The sequence below is a fragment of the Charadrius vociferus genome, unplaced genomic scaffold (assembly GCF_000708025.1).
Source record: "Charadrius vociferus isolate BGI_N301 unplaced genomic scaffold, ASM70802v2 scaffold308, whole genome shotgun sequence".
Lineage (NCBI taxonomy): Eukaryota > Metazoa > Chordata > Aves > Charadriiformes > Charadriidae > Charadrius > Charadrius vociferus.
Genome location: NW_009649929.1, coordinates 1,269,629 through 1,294,569, shown reverse-complemented (window position 1 = coordinate 1,294,569; position 24,941 = coordinate 1,269,629). Strand labels below are relative to the sequence as shown.

At 41.8% G+C, this 24,941-nt stretch overlaps 1 protein-coding gene across 1 annotated transcript in view; it reads right to left on the bottom strand.

Annotated features, from left to right (window-relative positions):
- The window catches only part of KCNH5 (potassium voltage-gated channel, subfamily H (eag-related), member 5), a 150,464-nt gene extending 125,834 nt beyond the window's left edge, over window positions 1-24,630 (bottom strand). The window contains exons 1-3 of the mRNA XM_009891202.1: window positions 24,509-24,630; window positions 17,520-17,626; window positions 12,915-13,043 (exon numbers count right to left, since the gene is read on the bottom strand). Coding sequence (XP_009889504.1) covers window positions 12,915-13,043; window positions 17,520-17,626; window positions 24,509-24,531 — 259 coding nt within the window. The 5' untranslated portion in view covers window positions 24,532-24,630. The remainder of the gene's footprint in view (window positions 1-12,914; window positions 13,044-17,519; window positions 17,627-24,508) is intronic.
- Between the last annotated feature and the right edge of the window lie 311 nt (window positions 24,631-24,941).

Genomic DNA, 24,941 nt, shown 5'->3' with positions numbered 1-24,941 from the left:
AAGAAATCCCTTGTCATCATCTTGGGTAAGAAAAACACCTCTCCTGCATTAACCACAAATACAGAAAGCCTGGGATTGGGGAAGATGTACCACAAGGAGCTGGAGGAGTAAGACACATGCCAAACAATAGCAATCCTTTTGCTGTAAAAATAAAAAGAAAGGAAGAACTACGACTTTTTGAAATCCTCCTTTTCCATCTTGGCGAGATCATCAGTGTCAGGTGAAAGAAAAAAGCCACACATTTTAGCATTGAGTTACCACTCTGCTCATCTTGTCTGACCTCTTCTTTTCACGAGGCAAACCATTTCATCGTGTCCTTTCTCCACCAAGACCAAAGCTCTGCTTTGTGCTAGAGCAGACCTTTTGCAAAAACCCTTCCAGGCTCATTTAGAGACTTCACATTTTCACATTTCTTTCAGCCCTGTGAAGCCCATGATTCTGGATGTTAAAAGTACACAACACACTAACATGACTTTTTTTCTAGTTCAGCACAAAGTCCCGCATTATTCTACCTGCTCCAATCTATCCATCTGCAATAGCGTGAAACCAACTTCTTTTGTTTCCTATTTACAACCCAAGAGAATTAAAAACACAGCAACAGCAAGATGCTGGGGTATGAGTGGGAAGGTGAAAATGTATACAGGCTGCCTCGTGTCTGAAATAATCTGTACAGGGTACATTTCTCTGTTTCTTGACCTTGTTGTAGACTAGATAAATTCAGAATTATATTTAAAACCAATGTGTATGTTTAAATAGACCAGTCAAAATTTGCATAGCTGCCTACTGCTGTCAATGTTTCTTCAAATGATTCTCTCCTTTCTTTTCCTCTATAGACACAAGACTTGAAAAGAATGATAATTATATCCCATGTATTAGTGGCTGCCTGTCCTCACAGATATTTTCAGTCTGGAAGGAGTAAAGGAGCAGCACAAATAGCAGGTGCAAGAGGGGAAAAAAAACTACTCGTGAGAAAAAGCAACACTTCTGATGCTCTCTTCAGCTCAGCTGGATTGTGTCTTTCTTCCATAGCATCACTTGAAAAATAATACCCTGAACTTGCACCATTCCACTCAAATTCTTAGGAACAAAGGCAACAACATCAGATCACACACCGGACCAGGCCAACAGCTGCTCCTCCTTACAACATGTTAAACTGGATATTTCAGAGGAAGATGTTAACTACCTCAAATAGAAAACTCTCAAATAACATACACATGAAGTGATTGTTTCTCCTGGCTCTCTCTAATGACTTTCTGATTCATGAACAAAACCAGAATTTGTACCCCTGATTTAAAATAAACCTCTTGCGATCTGCATTCATTCTCACAATCCAAAACATCGAGTGCACCCTCAGCAAGTTTGCAGACAACACCAAGCTGGGCGGGAGCATTGATCTGTCTGACAGTAGGAAGGCTCTAGAGAGGGTTATCAAGCATTGGGACAGGCTGCCCAGGGAAGAGGTTGAGTCACCATCCCTGGAGGCCTTTAAAAGACATGTAGGTGCTTAGGGACATGGTTTAGTGGTGGACTTGGCAGGGCTAGGTTAATGGTTGGACTTGATGATCTTAAAGGTCTTCTCCAACCTAAACGATTCTGTGATTCTAAGGGTCTGTTCTTAAACATAAGCATAGCAAAATATTTCCTCATTCCTATCCATTACTCAAACTAAAATTTTTGCATTCACAAGAAGTTGAAGATGCAGGTTTAACAACTCCATAAAGTTACAAAAACAGGACATGAAGGCAGCAAGCTTGCTGACAAACATGAACTAAACTAGTCTCTGCCTTGGCCCAGCTGTAATGCTGTCCTTCCAAGAATGCAACTTTCTTCTTCCTCCATGTGTTTTAGTCACAATTAAATTACTTTACACCCACAAAATATTCTCCGTGTCTCTTGCTCTAATTAGGACTGCTAATTTGACATCCCTCTGACTGTGGGGCTAAGTGAACCAGGGATGACTTGGTGGCGTACTTCACACAATGGCTGAGTCAAAGGTTTTTCTGAAGAGAAAAAAAGGAGTACTAAATGAATTTAAAATAAATAAATTGGTATTTCTTTCAAACCTTAGCTGCTACGACATGAGTTGAAGCTGTTAACATTGTGCCAGGATACTTGAAGGAATGCAGGAGCACAGAGGGGAGGTAGTCAATAGTCAAGCGAAGCAGACAGAGTGCCTGAACGCCTCCTCAGAGGGGGAAAAGCTTTCTAGATGGGTTTAAGATGCTCACTCAGCCACTCACTAGATTCATACACCGCTACAGAAATGATGTGGTGTCTAAGGGGTAAACGGTATTTTCAGCTTTCTTGTCAATGACCCCATATGTAGGGAGGATACCTTGTAGAGAGGTAATATAAGTTTAGCCCCTTAGGATTTGATCCTATCTTCCCTCCATCATCAAAAAGTCCAAATATCTTTCGTGAAACCTCTCACTCACTATAGCATGTGCCTTTCTGTCAGCTACTACTCCAACAAGAGCAGTATTATGCCCACACATCTTTCTTCCTGAGATCCTGAATCAATCATTGTGTTTTATACTGGACAGCTGGGATGGGAACAGCTCTGCAGCAGCTGCTCTTCCACTCTGACACCGCACTCACTGCTTACTCTGTGTTCAGGGACCTTCTGCGAACTGCGCTCTTGCATTACCATAGGGACCTCTCTCCCTGCCCTTCTGGTCACCAATCTCCTTCCCATTAATACACCCTGCAGATCAATCTAGCACACAAACACTCTCATCCACCTCCAACACCCGCTCTTCTCTGCTGCCTTCTCTAAGGAGAAATGTTATCCAGGTTGAAGATGCTGTTGCAGTGTAGGGCAGAGCATAAAAAGGATGTGAGCAAAAGGTGTCCAAAGAAAGCACAGAGAAGGAGGCATCCCCAAGCAGAAGTGATGCTGGAAGTGATGGGACAGAATAACTGTTTCCTAATGGCTATCTGGAGACAAAAATCTTTACATTCTTCTGATTCCACTCAAGGTCACAACACAGGCAGAGAATTGGTTAGATTCCACCCGAAACTGTGAGTCTCCTGAAGGTGCTCCCACATGCCCCGAGGAGCAACTCCTGGTGCCCATCACACACAGACACTCCTGCCAAGGGGCTGGGTCAGATGCGGGCAGTTCCCCCCACCGTGGAGAAGTCCCTGCGCAGGCACAGACAGGCTCATGGGCAAAAAGGCCTTGGGCTCTTTTGCTCCACTAGTCCTTAAGCCACCTTCCCTGTAAAAACCTCAGCAGTCAATAGGCCTACCCATTGCCTTCAAAGACAACAGCAAATATTTTCAAATGTAAGTATTTGCAATTGAGAAAACCCTTCAAATTCTCCCCATAATTTAATTAGGAGTTGAAAATCTGCAATCCCTCTTGCTGGATTTGTGTACAGGTCCAAATACAGATTTCACCACGTAGCTAGCAGCCACACTGAAAAAAAATAATTAAAATCTCTAGTTCATAAACTATATTATGTTATTTTAAAGCTAAATTCATACATCAGACTTTATGAAGAGTTTAAAAATCTCAAGGCGAGATGTTAATGCTCTTTATAGTGCACTTGCTCTGAAAAATCTAGACATGACTAGCTCCCCCTAATAAAACATTAGTGTAGCTCTACTGGGTTGCAATTAACCTTTTTGTCAAGGTTTGTCTGGTCTTAAAAGGATCAGAAATAATGATGGCTTTTAAATCAGTGTAACAGGGAACTATCCGATATCTTAGACTGCAGGGAAAACGCTTGGGTTAAGAATGATATTCTGTGTAAAAAACTGCAGAGGGTAATTATAGCAATGCTTATGTTGATTCCTGCCTGCAGGAATATAAGAAACACCTCCAGACTGTGGAAAGGTGGTTGTTCTCCTCTCGCTGTGAAGCATGAAACAGTTAATACCGAATGCTGAAATAATATATATGTTATGACTTAGCCACAAACGCAAAGAGCTAGCTCGCTCAGAGTTAGGCGGTATGGAATTCAATTGATAACATGGACCATCCTTTTGCCTTAATAGTTAGCGTCTACAATTCTCAACTATTTCGAGACGTTCAGACAGTAAAATCATTACAATGGCTGCCTGTTTGCTCTTTATTGCAGGTGAAGTATGGCTGAAAGAGCTCATTGTCTCTTCAAAAAACTTAATCATCCTGGTTTTGCTTTATTAGAGAGACAGGGATAAATAGGATTCGTGAAAAAACAGAGTAATAGTCAAACAAAGCTCAATCACTCCCATGATGCAGCAAAACTATTCACAGACTGAAGAACCACAGAGTCTATTCAAATGTAATTCAAAATACTAGGATAAATTTCCCAATTTGAAATTCTGTGCATTCTGCTGTCTGATAATGCACTGCACTCTTGGGATAATTTTTACATCTGACCTCTGTTTTTGCTCAGTGTTGTATTCCCAGTTACCATCCACCCACTGCAACAACTGGGGAGCTCAAAATGGATGAAGAATCAACGGGTAATCTTGGGCATATCACTCCACCTCTCTGAGCTTCAGTTTCTTCTCCTTAAAATGAAGATAATGCTAATGACCTACTTTGCAAGCCATTTTGAGATCTACTGATGAGAAGTGCTAAGATTTATACACCACTAGACTACATTTGGTATACAATGTATTTCTAAATTTAATTCTGACATAGCTGCAAATTTACAGTGCACAACTTCTTAAATTTCACATTTCCGCAATTAAAGCTAAACTTTATACACACACACAGGGCCACCAAGGACTTATTTCACATAAGTGTATAAAAACAAGAGCAAATCTTGCAAAAATTAAAAAAAATATTACTAAATACTGTAAATGTCAGTCAACTGGCTTTTAGGAATTTGTCAGATAGCAAAATGGTGCCATTCCATGGTCAAGGAAGAAGGCCTATACCAGCCAAAGGCTAAGGGCCAAAAGGAAGGCAACTGCTAGAAACGAAAAACCAGTATACAATAAAGCCCACAGGATGGGAAGAAAGAGGGAGCAAGTAAGTTTGTGAATGAAAAATTATGGCTTACGAGTATGGACATGGAAAGCTAAAGACATATGGGAAAAATCCTTCGCTGGCTAAATTTTTTAAAGTAACAATAAAGTACTCCCAGATTATGACCAAAAGGCTTTCTGCACCTGCATGCAGAAAGGGCAAACAGGTTTCTCAGCTTGATCTCAGTGCCAGCCAAAATGAGAGAAAAGCTGATCTGAGTTTCAATATGTTTAATAAAAAAGAAAAGGAAAGGCACATAATGAATGGAATGATGTAAAACCCCACAATGTTAATTTCATTATTTGATAAGAGTATAAATTTGGTTCAGGAAGACAGCCAAATGCCTTGACAGAACAAGCTGCAAGCCAAATGCAATGGCCAGCCAGAGCCACAGCATATATATGATGAACACTGGAGAGCCGTGAGCCAGGGCAGCTCCCCGCACCAGTGCTCTCTTGCTGGGGCTGGCCTGGGCTGGGCTGGGCAGCAACGTGAACCATTGACTTGCTGACAGCCTCAGCAGCTGCCCCTGGTTTGCTCCCACCTGCAGCCAAGGACCTTCCACCCAACAGCTCCCAAATCAGCACAGCCACAGTGCTCATCACATAACATCACCTCATCCTGGTGCTGCATTTGAACCATCTGAGAGCCACACGTTGGCCAAATCCTCTTGTACGGTAATCTTCACTGAACTGACACTGCATGACACCCTTAACAAAATACTGAGACGATGCAGTTCAGTAAATTACAGGTTAAATGGATGAAGAACTTGCTACCTGGCAGATATCCAATAAGGAGTAGTAGAAAATAGTAAAAAAATATTACTGAGAGCGTTCTGGACCCCAGTGGGCGGGTTCCCTTCTATTCAGTGCTTTTCTCTATGGCTTGAAAGACATTTCAAAATGACCGATAAAATGCTCAGATGACAGGAAGATTAGAGGAATGCTGAACAGTAGTGAAGGCAGTCACGGAGGATGATGTGCTTGATAACTGGGCATGTGCCATTCAAATGCGTTTTACACGGAAATCAGATATCTAGGCAAAAGCAATGCAAATTGTATCTCAAGCACGGGAGGGGGAAACGTCCCTAGCAAAGAACAGTTCTGAAAAGGATCCAAAGGTCTTAGTAGACAGGCAATTCAGCAAGTGGTTTGCTTTGGCAAAAAGTCACCTACTCCTTGGATGTACAACAGTAAGAGCTAGGCGTGGAGAGGCTGAGCAATGGGCAATATTGAGGAGTTAGCTGTGAATCTGTCTGGCTACAGCAATGGCTGCAGAAAGTTATGCGGGACGTGGGAGGCTGAAATCCACGCCACCACAGCTTCATCCCCACTGCCGCCAATGAGCTGGATTAAAGTGCAGCTAAAATGTCTGTGTATCTGCCACCATCAGACCTCCAAATTCAGGCTAGATAGAGGTTTAAGGATCTCAGCTCATTTACCTTATCAAAAGAAGGTGGAGCGACGACTTGATATATAAGGTAACTGCCTTAATGGGACATTTTTAGTACAGTGGAAAAAATGCATAAGAAGATGCCACTGCAAGAAGCTGAAGTCAGGTTAATTTAAATATGACACTTTTTTAAAGCTGAAAGTGTAATGAAAAAGCAACAGAAATATGAAGGAATGTGGTGGATCCTCAGTCTCTTCAGAATTCTAAATTAATACTGGATGTTTGTCTGGAGGGGATGGTTTAGTTACACACAAGTTCACGTGTTCAGCAGAGGAGTAACTTAGTGAAATGTTATGGCCTGTGATATACAGATTAGACTCTTAAACTCTCTAACTACTATATTTATACTTATTATTTTACATATGGCTTATGAGAGTTCAGTTTTCTACATAGAAAGTGTATCCATCTACAAACAGTTACTGCTTTAAAGATCAACTTCCAGTTTAATTCAATCTCTCACAGGGTAAGATTTGATTTCAATGGGATTTCTTTTTCATTGCACATTAAACTTCTAGAAATTTACAGACAGTTAATGCGCATTGTGGGTTGCTGATGGAGCACACAAAGGCCTCAAAAGGCAATACCAGATTTAGAAAAGTACTTTATTTCTGTGAAGGAAATGAAACAGCCCTGGATATGGAAATTCTTCTTTGATGAAATTCTTTCATCATGGTGGGTCTCTAACAGTAGCAAAGCAAGGAAGGGTGGGGAGGGGACAGGGCAGGCACAGAAATAAGGCCTCAGAGCATCACCCCTAGGACTGAGAAAACAACTGCCACTTCATGACTGTTCAGCCTTTGCAGTGTCTGCTAAATGTGCCACCAGCATGTCACTGAAGACAGTAATGAGGATGCTTGTCCTGCAGCAACAGGACCAAAGCAACCTCAGAAGGACTTCCTGGTTACTAGCAAGCTATGCCCATCCAAAATGGATGGTTTCATATACCAAGAGACTGTCTCTTAGCATCATTCCTCTGGGTTGTCTACTATTGAGACTGGAAGCCCACCTGGTGTCCTAGCAAATGATTAATTCTCTTGTCATCCCTGACAAAGCCCTTTCTCAAGGCCAAGGTGTCCCTGGAAGCTGCACTCTAGATGCTGGGGAGAATGGAGAGATGGAGGTGATCTCCTTGGTGCCTGAAAGCACTAAGGGGTGAAACTCTACAGATCAGAGCAATAGCAAACAGCACCAGAACAAGTGGGTCTCTATAGCACCAAGACCCTTGTTATTACAGCCATGGAAAGGTGCAATAAAAATATCCAAATTGTGACCTATTAAATTACTGTTACGGATTACTGTCACGGTGATGTATTCAACAGGGTACACTGTGCTTCAGCTAAAGGTAGAAACCTCATTTTCATGCTCTAATCCCTCCACCCACTTCTTCTATTATCACCAGGATTGATACCCCCTCAAGGAAAAAAGTTCCCATGTGCAACTAGTTATATATGCTTAATAACTTGCACTTATTAAAGATAAAAAAGGATCAGAATTATAGGCTTAGCAAGGATTAGCAAGCATAAGTGCGTATTTCTGCAACTACTACACTTTTTATAGCCCTGTCACACTCCGAGATAGAGTTGTATCATTACATAGAGTTATATAACCATAAAGAGTTATATCACTGGAAGCATTACAGCATTGTCCCAGACAGTGCTGATTATCAAAGTCTGGCTCTATCAAGTGAAAAAAAACCCCAACTTCAGGATACTGCTGTGCCATCTCCTGATCCCATCTGTTAACGGCACATGGTCCTGAGTTGTAGGGGCCTCATTAACACATCTTTGCATCCTAATTCAGTGTCCCATCAGTATTCACTAGAACTTCCCAATCACCTCCAGCAGATAAGCCTGATATTTCACTCAAAAGACATTCAAGACAACCAGTGAGAATCCTAGCTGAAAAAACTTCCAAGTTTACCTAGAGGCCACATTTTCTTTCACTGATGATAACAAAGGGAATAAAGCCACTGCACAAATAGGTGAAACTCCACTATTAGCCAAAAAATTATGGTCTTTTTTTTCTATCCTTAAACTTTCAGTTCAATATAATCTACAGCACTCCTGACATCAAACGGTGTTAACATTTGAAGTGGCCCTTCTAATAGTTAGGGCCCAGAAAAATGGCTTCATTTTTTTCCTGACAAATAAATATAAGATTATTATCACTGTGTGTCATTGGAGGGATTGAAAGTCTTCAGATGTTTTTAAAAAACCATTGGGTAAAGACAGAATAAAAGCACAGCAAGCTGACTGAAGCATCCAACTGTGACCCTACAATGGTACAAACACTAAAAAAAAAAAAAAATTCTTTGGGTTTTATTCTCTGGAAGAAAATACATAATACAATCTTTCATATACTTGTAAGGGCCTTCCATCTCTGCTGTGTAAGGCATTCAGCCAGGACACCTGGAGATCTGACCCTCCACCACCACAGGTAGGACCTATTGCTTGGTACTGAATCCAGATCAGACAAACATTCATTTTACCGAAGAGGATCAGGAGAAGGAAAGAAAGAGAGACCAGACAAACATAGCACAGCTATGGAAAAATAAGGATTGGAAATATGGGACTGGTAAATAAGGCATTGTCCCAGTGACCGTCAAGTGTGGCCATCATCTCCTGCAACACCTCCTGCTATATCACTAATTCTCACGCCGCCTCTTCCCCACTGCCACCACCCACAGCTCATCCAGCCACCAACTTGGGAGCTGGGGCACTAGAAACCATATACCAAGACAATGGAGGGTACTCTCCCCATCCTCCAGACCTGCACAATTGCTGGTGGCATTTTCACCCAGGAGTGAACAAGTCAGCCAGGTGGCTGATGTTTCCTTCCATTATCATCTTCACTGCTTCTACTTGAGATGCGCTTTTTTTTTTAATACTTTTGCATGGTCAGACACTTTTCAAGTAATTTTCCATTTACAAGGATACAACAGTACTTTTTCATCACTGTTACACTGCTATACATCATAGGTCTCCTGCACATCGCTCAACGATAATAGATACCAGCATGGGTAACAAGAAAACAAGTCAGTCAAATCTTTAGTGTCAAACTGCCTATACCCTCTCAAAAAACAAGGGTTTTGATCTCTGTCGCTATTTTATTAGACGGAGGTAGCTTTTAAATATCCCTCCTCTCCAGTCTTACTTTCAGTCCAGTAAGTTTCAACAGCTTTCTGGACTGCAACAAATTCACAGTCTCCTGGGTGACCCGGGAAAATTTTTCATTACTTTTACTCCCTCCTGCAAGCAAAGCCCCCTCCTCCTCCTCCTCCTCCTTTCTGACAACATTAACACACAGCAAACAACGAGCACACAGGTAAGCAGAGAGATACACCATCTGTCGTAGTGCCCCAGACCTCTTTAACTCCCCTCGCTCGCACGGGGCTAGTCCCTGTGATGTCAACTATACTTTTTTTGTATTGAGCCTGTAAACAAGTATGGTTTTGAGGCTATATTGGACAAAGAAATCCCACCCGTCCCTTGCAATGTGTTTTGTAGTAAGAAAACTATTTTCTTTTATTTGTATGTCCTGTTTTCACAACTACGACAAGCTCCTCAACACTTCTGAGCAGTTCAGCATCCTCGTGACCAGGGCATCATTACCAGTCCCCCAAAACTGCAGCTGCCCATGCAAGGTCTGCACAAGATGCCGACCGCATCGCAGCCACCGCAAGCAGATCTGACAAATCCGACCATTTGTTTCCAGAAGCAGGATACACAGACACCCTGCAGTGTAGATACACCCATGGTTATGATTTAAATACCAGATCCTTGTACCTCATAGGACTGTGATATACTGAAGCTTTGCAACAAAGCAACATACCTTCGAACAGTTCAGAATATATTGGTACGGAGAGATTATTGCATAATGGCATCAATATTTTATTTCTGATGAATATTTTATCTCAAATTTACTGCTCCCATAAGTAATAGACAGTAACTCATCTGCACCATAGTTACTTATGTATTATGTATTGCATGGTCCTGGCAGAATTTCTGAAGAAAAATCATTCTTTTAAAAAGGAAAAAAATAGCCCTTTCAATGACAAATCCCAGCACTCAACAGCAGTATTTTACTGAAATGCTTTTTACCAAAGTTTAAAAATTCTCCACTAAATTGTAATGTATATGTTTACTAATCTCATAATTCAAAAAGAAAGTGGCCTGACAGCTTCTAAGCACATTGTAATGTTATCTGCAAGGACAATGAATTATGCATCTCTCATAGCACTACATCTGACAAAACAATACTGATTCCAGTGCTGTGGGATCCCGCAGATCCACCCAGTTGATACACAGAGGGTAATACAACAGTGCTGGTTTCCCATCCTTGTAGAAAACCGGTGCAAATATTTGAATACAGTTTTTTATAAGAAGAATACAGAAGACAAGCTCTAATTTATGCAAAAGGAGAAGAAAAAAATCAGGTCAATGGTTTGTAATGACAGAGCTTGCCGGACATACCGATTCATTTTAATCAACGCTCTAATCAAAGCACCCTGAGCAAATTCTTAAGACTTCTATCATATGCCTTACAGGCACTTGAGAGATGTGGCTGAACTGCCTTCTGCAGTGTTTTGTTTTGTTTTTTGTTTTTTTTTTAAGTATGACTTTGATAGAAGTAAGCACTCTTTAAACATGCAGTCAAACCTCTCTGGCTGCTGGCAACAATATTTTGCAATGTTCATAGTTAATACCTGGCATTTTAACTAATGGTACCCTTCACTGGAGAACAGCAGTACACAAGTTGTGCACGTCACAGCTATTGCTCTTTCCCATCAGAACATACATTGTTCCTGTAACAGATGCCAAATATATTCTGCTCCTCCTCAGCCACAAGACAGGGAGGAGGAGAGCTCAGCCACCCCAGCACATCTCTGCCTCTCCAGGGAAGGCAGCAGAGTACTAATCTCCCTGGCCAAGAATCCAAAGGAGGCAACATTCATCATTTCTGCATTTGGGAGCCACCTTCAATACGTTCTCCCTGTCCTGCTGCAGCCACACACTCCTCAGTGCAACTACGTACTGCAGAACGTGGGACAGAGCCGGTGAAAGGGGGGAGTTTTGGGTGCTGGTTCCGTGTGAGATACATCTCAGTCCCCCCAGAAAGCATCAAATAGGAAATCCTACAAGAGGATCCTTGCAAAGACTGGCTTTTTCCTTGATGAGCTGCCACTACATATTATATACACTGCAACAAGGAGCCAGTCCCATGCCTTCAGACCTCTGCAATTAAAGTCCTTTCAATTAACTGGCATTTATCCTAAAAATTTCAGATTATTTCCAGGCAGAAATTCCATGTTATGGAGCTGAAAGTGAAATAAAGGAACATTTGCAGGTTGCTAACTAAATTGTAGAGGCAGTAAAGCTTATGATGGCTGAGAAGGCGTTCCTGTATGAGGATCTTATAACTTTATGGATAATACTTTCTAGACAGAAAAATTTTCATATTTGGTGTTAGCCCAAAGAGGGGCCTTTTGTTTTATTTTAAGTCTGCTTTTATACATCTACTTTTCAGTTATCCAAACACATATAATAAGTGTTACCTAGATCATAAGAAACTAGTTTAAATCCTGCTTGCATTCAAATGATACCAAGTTTATTCTAAAGACGACGGCTTAGAGCGCACACGGCTCCAGGTGAGAATTCAAGCCTTCTCCAAGCATGAAGAGAAAGATACAGCACAGAATTAATCATCAGAATGCAACTTCCAAGAGAAGATGGGATGTGGATGCTGTAGCATAAATGCCCTTCTTGATCTAAATGCGTTATTTTACCCAAAGCAATACACATGTGAATCTCACACAAGACACGTGTCTTATAACCAATGCAGAGAACGCTGCTATATCCTCTGCACCTTCCCCTACCAATTCTCTCTCGTGCAAGGCTGCGGGTCTGGCCATGGGTCGTTAGGTGATGAGAGCACGGCACATCTCAACAAACACCATCACCAGCAGCTGTTGAATAACAAGTACAGTGTCCACTGCCATGCAGTCATCATTGTTGGCAAGTAATAAAGGACCCAAAAGATCTGTTTCTTTTGCATTTCATCTCCAAGAGTGAGAAAAGGAGGAAATATCAACATCTCTGCACAAAGGAGCTAAAATAATGTTTTTCTGAAGATACCAGTCCCTTAGGAGAAGCATCCCCCAAAACAACACAGCATTAAAATAAGTCAAAACTATAATTTTTAGCAAATGCCAGCTCTGGTAGTAGTAGTAGCTTTGGTAGACGAAGTAGTGAAATTACAAAGAGAAAGGAAGGCTTGTGACTCCAGCAAAATGTTGTTAGGGAATTTCCACTCCTGGTGATTTATCTTTTATTTTTAAGCAATAATTTAGGAGAGTGGCATTGAAACTCTGACAGGTCACAAAACATTCCCTGAATTCAAGATACAGATAACAGGCATGACATGTTCCTGTCCCAGGACTAAGCTCAAACCTGTACTTTATCATTTACCAAAAAAAAATAGTGTATTTCGTATTTACCTTTTGTTGAATCATCTTCAATCGGTTGTTTGAACAAAGTGATATCTTTAAAAGTGCACAGGAACAAAACCACTTTTTCATGCTCATTTCTTATAGGTGCAATTTGCATGTAGAACCAAACTGGGGTTCCTGAAGCAAAGAAAAAGGTGACATTGGACTATAGTGTAGCACAAACTTTCCCCAGCCCATACCCAGAATATTTCATCATTTACATGTTATTACAATACACATCTAGTCGAGGACCATATCTAGATATTTCCACATCTTCCAGATCCTTCAATTTTACCTCCCCCCAAAGAACATGTTCCCATTTTTACAGATTCATAAAAATGGGGAAAAGCTACCAATTTAATTAGCCAATAAGCAGAGACAGAAGGCTTAATAAATCTCCATTCTCAAATAAAATACATTATTCTGTCCCTCTTGCTCCTGGTTTTTCCCAGCATGTCTCACAAACTTAGTGTCTGCAGGGTAGAGAGTTAAGAAAAAATGAATGGATGGTATCTTTGAACTCTTCTTTACATAACACGGAGCTATCAAATCCAAAACTGATGGACTATACTGTCAAATGCTCCAATTTTGAAGCTACTCCATTATTTAAGAGGAGCTCAGGTAATCCAGACATAGAGTCTAAGTGTCCTATCAGGACAAATCAGGAGATTCCATTTCTTTTTTGTGTTTCAGGTCATACCCTCCACCTCCTTGTTGTCCTGCCCAGTGGAGCACTCTTCCAATGCAGTTATCTCTATTTAACCTTTGAAATAAACAAAAAATATTTTTCAAATCCTATCACTTATCAAGTAAACAGCCAAAAAAGGCCTGTGGTGTTGGAATGGCTATCATGGCTTTTGGTAAGTCCTCACACAGGGTTCCTGCAGGTGCTCAGGAGCTGAAACGGTCTTGTTTCCTCCTAGGTTGAAATGCACGTGGCAGTCCCCTATGTACATGCAGGTCTGCTCTGCAAGGAGTGAAATCCTAAAAGACTTCAAGCAATTTGCTTAGAAACACCCTGTTCACCTGCAGAGATGTGAATGTCAGACATGCTTTTCCATCTGGCAAAGCTCCTTGCCCGCAGCCCTGTCCCCTCCCTTCCAAAATTGCACCTACACACACTGCACTATAAATGCCTTCACAGCCAGCTAATTACCTTTGGGATTTGATGTGCTTTCAGCCAGTTGACATAATGGCTTTTCTCCTGAGCTGCCTGAATGCCAGCCTGAGAGCTGACACATTGAGACATGCCACTGGCCCACTGTTATCCCACGGGCACAACTGCCCCCCCCCTCCAAATCTCCTCTAATGCACCACATCTGGGAGCTGTGCCAGGAACTGCAGGATGGATGCCCAGAGGGCAATGAAACCCATTTGGACTAGGACTACTGTGGGGTAGGTTAAAATCCACAAGGGTTCATGACAAAATTCAGAATTGCTGAACTGGGATTAAACCAGTAACTCCCTAGCAGTACACTGGAGAAGTGGGAGAGATGGGAGACTGCTTTTTGTGATAATTCCAAAGCCATTATGCTGATTACTTGATTATTTCAATTCCCTGTTGCTAACCCAAGATAAAAGACTCTTTTCGTAACTGCTAAAAGAGAGTGCTGCAGCTCTCCGGAGTAATACTGTACTTGCACTTATACCTGGCAACTCATCGGCACCCTTTGAAAAGCTCTGAAAGTACACAGGCAAAATAACCTGTACAACAGCACTGATAAAAATCAAAGACAGAGGCAAAATAGCTGCTGCTGTAGAAGCAGCAATCTGGGCAAAAGTAGGCAAAGAGGTTTCCCAAGTACTACCATATACATACACACATACACATACATACAGATATATATATGCATGCCTAACGTGGTTGCTAAATACTTGGGTGGGTAGAGCTGAAGACTGTATGAGAGGGAATGCAGTAAAGCAGAAGAAAGTTGTAGCAAACTTTCAGGCCCGAACCTGAAACCTGCTAGCCGGGCTAAAATGCCAAGGGGGGGTGTGAAGTCAGCAGTCGCGTGGATGCTGCCAGAGAACATCAGCTCTTAAAGATCATCTCTGTGCTGATGGAAAGATGGATGGGAAAGCAACCTGAAAAACCTCAAAATCTCCCTCTACCAAAAGAGTAAAGGAATGGGTGAGAAAGAAAAGGTTATGCCACATAACCAAAACTAGACGGCACCTTTGGACATACAGTTTAAAAATGTGGTCAGGAGCGTGCTCTGAGAGCACTGCAAGCTCCGTGCAGGAGACAGGCAATAGGCAAGGTCTCTGCAGGTGATAAACACAAGCCCTTCCACAGAGTAACTGTCTACATTTTGCAGAAGTACATATATATATATATATATATATATGAATATGCAGAAGTATATTCATTCATACCAACAGATACTATTCTTTATTTCTTTATCTGCTCCAACATTCAGCCTGAAGGATAAGAAGAATAAGCAGGCAGTTTCTTGAAGATGCTTCTTCTGCACAGCTCAGAGTATGACAAATGGAAGCAAACCCTGGGCAAGCCAGATGCTGAACTGGAACCAAAAGGTGAGCCTATCAGTCTTAGCAAGAGGTTGCAGTTCTGCGCTGTCAGCAATGGAGAAAGAAGCTGACAACAGATGTTATGGACAGGAACTGACTCAAGCCTGAAAAGAAATATGAGGACTTTTCCACAAAGTCCTTCTGTAATCCTGCATATCTTATGGAAAGTATAGGCTTGAAGATCTGGGCAAAGGTGAAGATTTTTATTAAGGCAACTGTAGCTCCATAAATCTCTGAAGCATCATCAATCTCCACCAGGCAATCCACAACCCAAAGCAAAAAGCAACTGGCTTGTTACAGAAAAGTCACCAAGAGAAGGCTTTCCTCTTTTTATAGTTAAATAAAATTGGAAGGTATATAGTTCAGGACGGGCCCATGCTCGAGCAGGAGCGGCCAGCCCAGTTAATAAGAGAAGCCAGGGTTGGGGAGAGCACTGGGTCTCTGGCACATGGACACAGGGCATGGCAGTGTTGGGCACCACCACTTGCAAAGATACCCAACACAAGCCTGTTCTGGGAAATTTCACTAATGTGAGGGGACACCCAGGCGACCTACACAGGGAATGGGCAGAGAAGCAGAAAACAGAGAACAGACACATCCATATGCTGAGGAACTGAAAAGAGGTCATTTGGAGGGCCCTCCTGGGCACCTGCAGCAACAGCTGGATTTCAGAGACACTCCTGCTTCTCTTTTTAATTAAAGCGTTGGCTAAAACGCTTTGAAGCAAGCAGAACTGGAGAAATCTAAAGACATTCCCTACTGTTTAAGAGCAGATACAGGAAGATTTAGTCTAAAAAGGGAAATTGGAAATAAAACATAAAGCATGTGAGTTAGTTTCAAGAAGATGAGGTATCCAGGATGCGCTCTTCAATGTCATGAAAGGTTGATGTAAGTTTGCAGAGAAATGGGGCAGTCAGGCACAGTTAGCTCTTTCCCGAGGCACATCATTACCTTCCCTAAGCCACAACATGTAAAGGAAACCTCCAGCCTCACCCCAGCAAGGTGCTCCATGCCAGCACCGAGGTGCACCCAGGGGGCAACATGGCATCAGCAACCAGGCTCCAGGCAGCTAAACCAGGGGGAAAGCTCCCCGATCCCAGAGGAGCTGCATCCTGTACTGGGGACAGAAAGCCAAAACGAAGAAAACATCTCCGTCAAGATTGCTCTTGGCTTGTGTTCGACATGGCCCCCAACCCAGTCAACTAGACTTGTTCTGCTCCATGTAGAGGAACCAGCTTTTCTGGAGCATGTTTCACCTGATAGCTTTGGTTTTCTACCTTGAGAAGATGACCCGTGCCAGTGAAGGAGGCTGCTCATCTCCACTAACAGAAGCAGGAATTTCAACCACCAGCCCGGGAGAGATGTCCACACTGCACAAGCCGAGCGTGAGAACACACAACAGCACAGCTTTTGCTTAGGATGTGCTATAACGTTGATAAGCCAGAAGTACTACCCCCATATGCGGCAGGACAGAAAATGCGACTGGAGTGATTCATGGTTAAGATAAACTGAAGAAAAATTTCCCTGGTTCTGGCAACCCCCTGTAAACCCAGTGCCACCAAGAGGAAGGGACTTAGGTCCTGCATCTCATTAAGTTACAAAATTCCCAGGTTTTCTAATTAATCCCTGGGTTATGCAAAAACTCTCACTAGAGCTCACACGTGCTGGTTTACACACCGCAGAGACACTGCTGGGAGCATCCACTCACGGCAACCGGGAGCCTGGGTTCTCACTTGTGGAGACATGAGGGTGTTTCCTGAGGGATGTGGGGGAACCTCATTCAGGATTTTTTTTCACTCAACCGAGTCAGTTTCCCTTCAGGGAAACAATCCTCAAAACTAAATATATTTTGGAAAGAAGGAGTCAGGCTAGAGACAGCAGGGAACAACTATTCTTGGCAATCTGAACACTTGTCTTGAAAAAAAGAACGCTTGTCTTGAGCTCTCGCGACCAAAATACGCATTTCTTCTCCAAATCTTGCCCCAAATTTACCCATACATCAAAATGAAAATTTATTTTAGACTACTATATACTTTAAATACACACTATCACTCCCAACACCATACACAAATATATACATACTGTTTTTCTTGTAGAGGAGAATTTCGAAGCAGTTTGATTCATAGTTGTCAAAAGTCTGTCTGACTTTTTCAATGGTCTTCTTGTCTGTCAGTTCACCATACATAAAACTGAAAAAGAAAAAATGTTTCTCTTTTTTCTAGACAAGTAGCAACTTTGTTACAGTCCCCTTAAATGGCATAAGCATTGGAGATGCTATTAACTGTCATTTACCGAAGTTTAATTATGATTTACACCGCATTTAAATATTTAGAGTGTCACAAGGAAACCTACAATAATGAGTAACCATGACCACCTTTTTACTGTAAACGACAGCAAATAAATCTACTGCAATGTTTCATTAAGTGCTTTTCTAAGCATATCTTTAAGGATATATGGTTAGAAAAAGAGCTGATAGCCTATAAAACCATTATTGCCACAGCTGCAGGCCATGAGAATACTGCTGTCAAAACACAGAAAAATCAAACAAAACCTCTAAAACCTCCCAAATTTTGTTCAATCCTCTTGAAAAGGCTTCTGGAGGAGGAATCAAAGCTACTATAGGTAAAGGCTGTTGGCTGAATCGATGGCAACAAATCTAATCTTGTCAAGATGCACCTGGGACAATAATTGGAATCCTTTTACTAAATACTGATTACAAAAGGAGGGAGGATTTAACCAATAAGAAGTTATGACTGTAATGATCTGAAAATTCAGCACAGAAAGCAAGTGCATGAGCATGAGCTGTATCTGCACTGCTACCAACCATAACCAAATCCACCCTCACTTTCCTTATTGTATACTGCATTTCTTTAATATTTCAGTGAAAATCCAGAAAACATTAAAATGCTTTTGGAGACCCATCCCTCTCCAGACTGAGAATATAAAAATGTAATTTTAACTCTGCTATTTCTTGCCACTTCACCATCTCATCTTTGCATTCTTTTCCAGGTCAGAGTTTCAGCTGGCATAAGCGAGCCCAACCACCTGACCTTACTTTTGAAAGCCTTTGTAAGGAAACAGCCAGGCTTTTATTGTCATTCTTCCCTTGATTAAAAATAAGCTAAGACCACTCTGTGCAAATTCCCAATTACAGAACTGAAGGAAAATGGAACGTGGGATAAAAGCTTTCAGACACTTGGATGAATATACTTTTAATTGATCAGACTTTTTTTTTTCCCCCATTTTCTTTGTTCACATCCAGTTTGAGCTTCAGCTGAAACCTACAACTGACAACCCTGAGAATACGAAAGAGAAAAGAAAAGCTATCAGTGCCTCTGTGGTTTCAATGCAGCTTCTCTTTTATTGATCAACAGACCTCCAAAGGTTCAATAAACATTTATTTTATGTCTACTGTCCTGAAAGAAACAATAAAACAGCATAGTGGTTAGTGACTCGGCAAGCATTAAAATACTCAATGAAGGCCAGACCATGAATCTTTTCTTTACACAGCCAACCAAGGGAGGTAACACGGTTGCTCCCGGAATAAGGTGCTGCCCAGCACTGGCGGTGGAGGCAGACACGGGGCATCAGAGTAACTACAACATCTGCATGTCACCACAGGCGCTTCTTCACTGGTAACACAGGGAGAGCTACTGATAAATGACAGGTCAGCATTGTTACCTTTGGGACAGCAATATAATGGAGATGCCATTACAGCGACTGACGTCAGGAAATGGCTTTACCAGGGCACAAGGCTTCATTAAGCTACTGCTTATCATTAACATACACAGCCGTCTTTAGGAAATGCAAAACACAGCCTACTGCTCATTTTCAAATGACCTGCCTTTCCTTCCCCAGTTCAGCTGATAACCTTTTATATATTTATAAGCGAGATGGAAAAAAAAAAAAAGTTTTATTTTATTTTTTTTTTTATCTACGCCTTTTTTAATTCACTGATGAGGTAAAGCAGATTGACCTCCTGTCTGCAAGACAAAATAAGAGCTGGTAGTTTTCACTAGTTGTTGTGCAACTGAATTCTCTTTTGTGTTTTGTTTTGTTTTCCTGAGATTTAAAACAATGTTTCTCTTAGTCCTGGAGGAAAAAATAACAGAAATTTGTTAAAGTGCTTGACTTTACATGGCTTATAATACAGAAAGTCATCATTAATTAGTGTTAAAATGACAAATCGTCGTCGCTCCGAGTGGTGGACAATACCAGTTAGCACTGCTGAATACAATCAATCATCTTTATGTTTTAAATTAAAGGCAGCTTATTATTGCAGTAAACCTGTAATACGCAAATGTTACATTGTTTTCACATATAAAGAGACGTTTTAAAGGCCTGTGGAATAATAAAAACATTTTTCAGAAGGCAATTTTTAACAGCACTGAAGAAACCTCAAAGCCACTCAACGTATAAGTTATATAATATCTTTGCTTATCACAGGTTTAATTTAATTTAGTCTGCCCTCTTTTGTACACATGGAAGGACTCCTACTTCTTCAGTCAATCACTCTGTCTTTTTCTGCCTCATGTTTTTTGTTATTTAGTGCTTGTCGAGTGCCTTCACTGCAAACTGTACAAGACATAAATATCAAAACCACCCTGCTACTGGGAATTTTACTACCTAGAAAATAGACTTATCAAAGAGAAACAAGACTTACTGAAATACTCAGAGAAAGGCACAATCTTAGATAATTTTCCCAACTCTGAAACACACCATTTGTCTTTTAAGACTCCTGGACTCCCGCCTGCCTTTGAAAGCATCCCTTGGCATAGAAAAGCCACATCTGAAGCTTTGTATCATGCTCTTCTGTCCTTTGTCAGGATCCAGAGCAGCGGCATCAGAACAGCTCCAGGTCTGCAGCGTGTGCCAGGGCGGTACTTAACAGCTGTTTGTGAGGAATTATACAGGATAGAGGACAGGTGAAGTGCAGAAGGTATATGATCCTGCATCCAATTTACAGCTCTCTTCATCCACAAGTGTTGAATGAAAAGGCATCAGTTACAGCAGACAAACGTCTGCCCAGGAGGAACTGCAAATACAGATACACGTCAATAGCTTCAAAACTTTGCAAGTTAAGGAGCAGGCACCATTTCTAAGGAGAAACAGTGCAGCTCCCTGGGTCCCACTGGCACACTCCGCAAGGTTTCTTTGTACAGTTCCGGCAGTGCAGGGCGGCCTTCTCACACACACAAAAATCATGCCACGGAGGTGATATCCCAGTATCAAATCTAACCCTTTTCAAGTCCAGCACACTGTACCCACCATGGAAAAATCCCATTTCTTTGAACACAGTGGGAATTTTGCCATTAGCTTCACTGGAGCCAGGATTTCACTTGCAGACTTCTTTTTTAATCCCATTTGGAATGGCAGTAAATCAAAACAAGGGAGAGCAGAGATGCTGGAAGTGTTTCAGCGGAAAAGCTACCTGTAAACAACCGCTTCAGCACGGAGGACCAATTCCCCTCCCTGTACTGCTGGAAGGCAGGGCCAAAGAGCAGGTTTCCTCTTTGGAAAGAAAACCAGCAACCAGTAACTCCCAGCCCGGCACAAGGCTCTCCTGCAAGGAAGGGTAAGCAAAGCAAAGCCTGGAGCAAATGCCAAGTGAAGGTCTACTAACCAGGCACTCCAAGGGTACCCGCTCTTCTGAAGGCTTGCCAAGAATACGGAGCTTAACTGACAAGCGTCAATATTTAGAAAACACTGATATTACTTGCAACACTAAACTGGGGCTTAATGTTTTAAAACTGTTTATTCTTTCAACGTATTCATGAAGACATACATTGTCATGACTGTGTCTTCACTGGGTGTGAAACAAGTGGTTTTCCTGCGTGCTGGCTGCTCTGTCGGTGCACCTCCAGGCAGGGGGGTTTTGTGTGGTTAATTGAAGGCTGGAGGTATTGCAATTCCAGATGCCCTACTCCTCCTGGACTCTCAGCTCATTTTCGTTTGGCGCAGTAACGCTTCACCACCACACAAGTTCTTTCACCTAAAAATCCCGTGCATTTCATCACTCACTTACGCCAGTTATTCTATATATAAGCCTCAGCCATACCTGCAACTTTGGGCAAAGGAACACACATTGATTACCATTATGCAACATTCACGTAGCCTGACCTCTGTGTATACTGGGCCTCCTATAGTGTCCGTGAAACTAGGGAGACTGGCACTTGTTCTGAGGTATTCCCAAGTGATTTTCCTACCAATGGGCACATTGTTGCTGACTGAAAAGATGAGAGAGGTGCAAAATCAAAGGGATGACCAGCTTGTCACAGGACTAACTCATTGCCTGAGCTGGAACACAAATCACTTGCACCTCCAGTGCATCTACCCCTCCCTGAGACCACTGTCAGCCAAGACCACCTGAGACCAAATATAATGATGACATATGAGATGCCCCAGTGTAGGGTATGGGGTGGGACAGACAGAAATAGGATATAGTGAAGACCTGCTGGACTACCCTGGAGAAAAGCATCGGTGAAAGTTGATTTGGAGGTACTATACCTTACAGGCAGGGGCAAACTTACCCAATATTAAGAAATTATTTTTGTCCTTTATCATACTCATGATTAGCAACAATGACAATTTCAATCAGGGGCTAGATTTACATTGTTTGTATATGTGTATTTTTCTTTGGTTGGATTTTTGGCACTAAAAAGCCGTAAAAACAGACCCTTCCAAAACCTGCAATAAAGGTGTGGCACCACAGCACTCTTATCGCAGAGCACTTGCCTTAGAACAGTAAAGCAAACATTATATATAAAGCAGTTTTTATGCGTGATGTAATCTGGGCATAACATAGCAAATCTGGACTGAGAGCCTCACTCCGAAAATAATATAAATAATGGCCCCAGATATAAAAAATCTACTATGACATTCTGCTGAGTAAGCCTAAGCAGGCACCATTGGCCACAAGACTACTTTCCATTCCATACAGCTGCACAGCTCTTCATTAGAGAGCAGCTCCAAAGACATTACTCTGGAAGGCTACACGCTGCATGTCAGACCATGCTGAAAACCCCTCCAGCTCTCCTTTAATCTGCAAAGACCGGGGTGTCTCCTAAGAAGCAGGAAACATCACACTGCATATATAACTCCACCAGCTAAGACCCCGACACAAAAGAAGTGCTGGCCATGCTTTGAGTGTAGAGAGGTCTCTCCAAAATCCAGAGATGGATATATAGAGTGATGATAAAAGAAAAAAAATAATATCTATCTTTGCTACCAGTCCCATTTTCCATAATAACTCCTTGAATTTGCATTTGTATGATTCACCTGTATGATCTACTTGAACATGGTCAAAACAGAATCCGTACAAATGGTAACTACAGCCCATCGCTTTCACAAGAAGCACTCAGACAGAATAAACCTTTTGGTCCCCTCGGTATTTGAGGCACAGGGGAATCATTATCAGAGAGGCATTGCTAAACCTTCCCTTCCTCAAAATTTTCCTACAATCCCATTCTATATTGGTAATTACTTTAATGTGCGCAGACGATAAAAGTGCTGGCTCACAGGAAACTTACACAGTTCAATGAGCAAGAGAGCAAAGGGGAAAGCGTGCACGTATATCCGGAGCGTCTGTGATAAGGCTGTTTCTTTCAGCCCCACTGAGTATATTGAATCTGTTACTACTGTGTGAATAAATATTTCGTTTCAGCAGCACGTGCCCATCTCTTCCCCGTTGCCCATGAGAGGACACCTGGCTGCAGAGAGCAACCCTGGACCCCCAAGGCTTCCTCCCCTTTCTGGCTGATGACAGCAGCAACCACGCGTCATCATGTGTTGCTTTTTGGAGTGAGTGATGACCGACATTGGAGGACAGGCTCGCTGCCTGCTGAAGCATCAGCTGATGATCAGCGCCTGGCAGCACCCATCTCCCAAAAATCACTGCTGTAGGTATGCAGCCCCCTCCTCCCAGCACCCTGGAGCTGGTCGCTCCCCGAATGTATGAAGGGAAAACCTACACAAACTTGTATCTTGGCCATTCCTTGTTGCCTCTATCCCTGGTTTACTTTGCTCTTACGCACATATGCTTTAAGGATTTAGTCTTTCCCCAAAGCATCTCCTTTTAAAGGATGCAGCAGACAAGGTGCAGATGCACATCTAACCATAAATTACAGCTGCCTGCTCCTGAAAGACCACCGACAAAAGGAAAAAGCCATAAAGCTGCAATGCTCAGAGTAAATATATCAACAGCTTAATCATCCCCTTGGGAATAAAGATGCAGTTTGCACTTACTGTGTCCTCTGTGTGCTTGCACACGTGTGTGTGAAAAAAACAGGGATCAACATGGGCTACAGAATAGCCCATAGCTCCTGGCATGATAACAGGAGAATTAATGAAAAGCTAGTAAAAAAGCCTTTGAAATATATTACCTAAAACCCCACTTTATTGGATCATTAACTAGAGCACATTCGTATTCATATTAGCCAGGATAAATTTCAAGTGAGAGAATAATAATGTCTAAATCCTCATAAAATTTATCCCCTCTTTTGGGAGCACCTGTAGTTCACCCTCATTCACTGCTAAAACTTTTCAAAAGCTTTTCTGTCAAACAGTCTTTATTCCTAAAATGCAATCAGTTACTTGAAGATTACAGGAATTTCCAAACTGGGCAGATCTGGCTTGCTTTCAGAACAGATTTGGGTGAAATATATTAAATTTGTAGAGGTTCTAAATAAAATTTAAATAAAAAAATCTAAACAACTGGAATTTAGCTTTCTTCTATTTAGGATTAAGTCTTACAGGATCCAAAACACTACTCCAGATTTAGCAAAGGACTTAACCTTAAGTATTTGAGTAGTTTGTTAATCCCGGTAGAACTAACCATTGATTTTACTGGAAGTTAGACAACAACGTGCTTAGCTGAATGCACACAGTTAAGTGCTTTACCATGTCCTGGATAAGTTGCTGGTTTCATTCATTTAAAGCCTGTTTCAATACTTCAATTTCTGCAAAACAATGCTTTTCTTACATCAGTCCTTCTTCCAAAACCTCATCACTCTTCCCAGCAGATTATAATTTTAAAAGTGCATTGAGTGGCAACAGACAGACAGTCGGCATACCTGCAAGTGCTACTCTTCTGCATGACGTCAGCTCGATGATATCCAGAGAGTTTACAAAAACCGTCATTACTATAAACTACGGGCCAGTCCACAATCTGAGCATTTCCCAACAAAAAACTGGATTCTGAAAAGAGAAAGAGAAAAACAGAGAAAGGGCTGTCGTCAGTGGCAAAGTATACTTAAATCCTCCATGTGTTACACAGCAGATGCAGAGTTATTCAGGATGGTATCTTCTATCGTGAAATTTCAGAGGGAGATGAAATCAAAATGCTCATCAGAAAAGAAATCATGATGAAACAGGGTAACTCCTGGCAAAGTGAGCAGCTTCTTGCACCCCCACATGCTGATATAAGCACCAACGCTTTAACAATTTAGAAAGGATTCATTTATTCACAACATCTGGGCAAAGTATCATGTTTGATTATCATTTTAT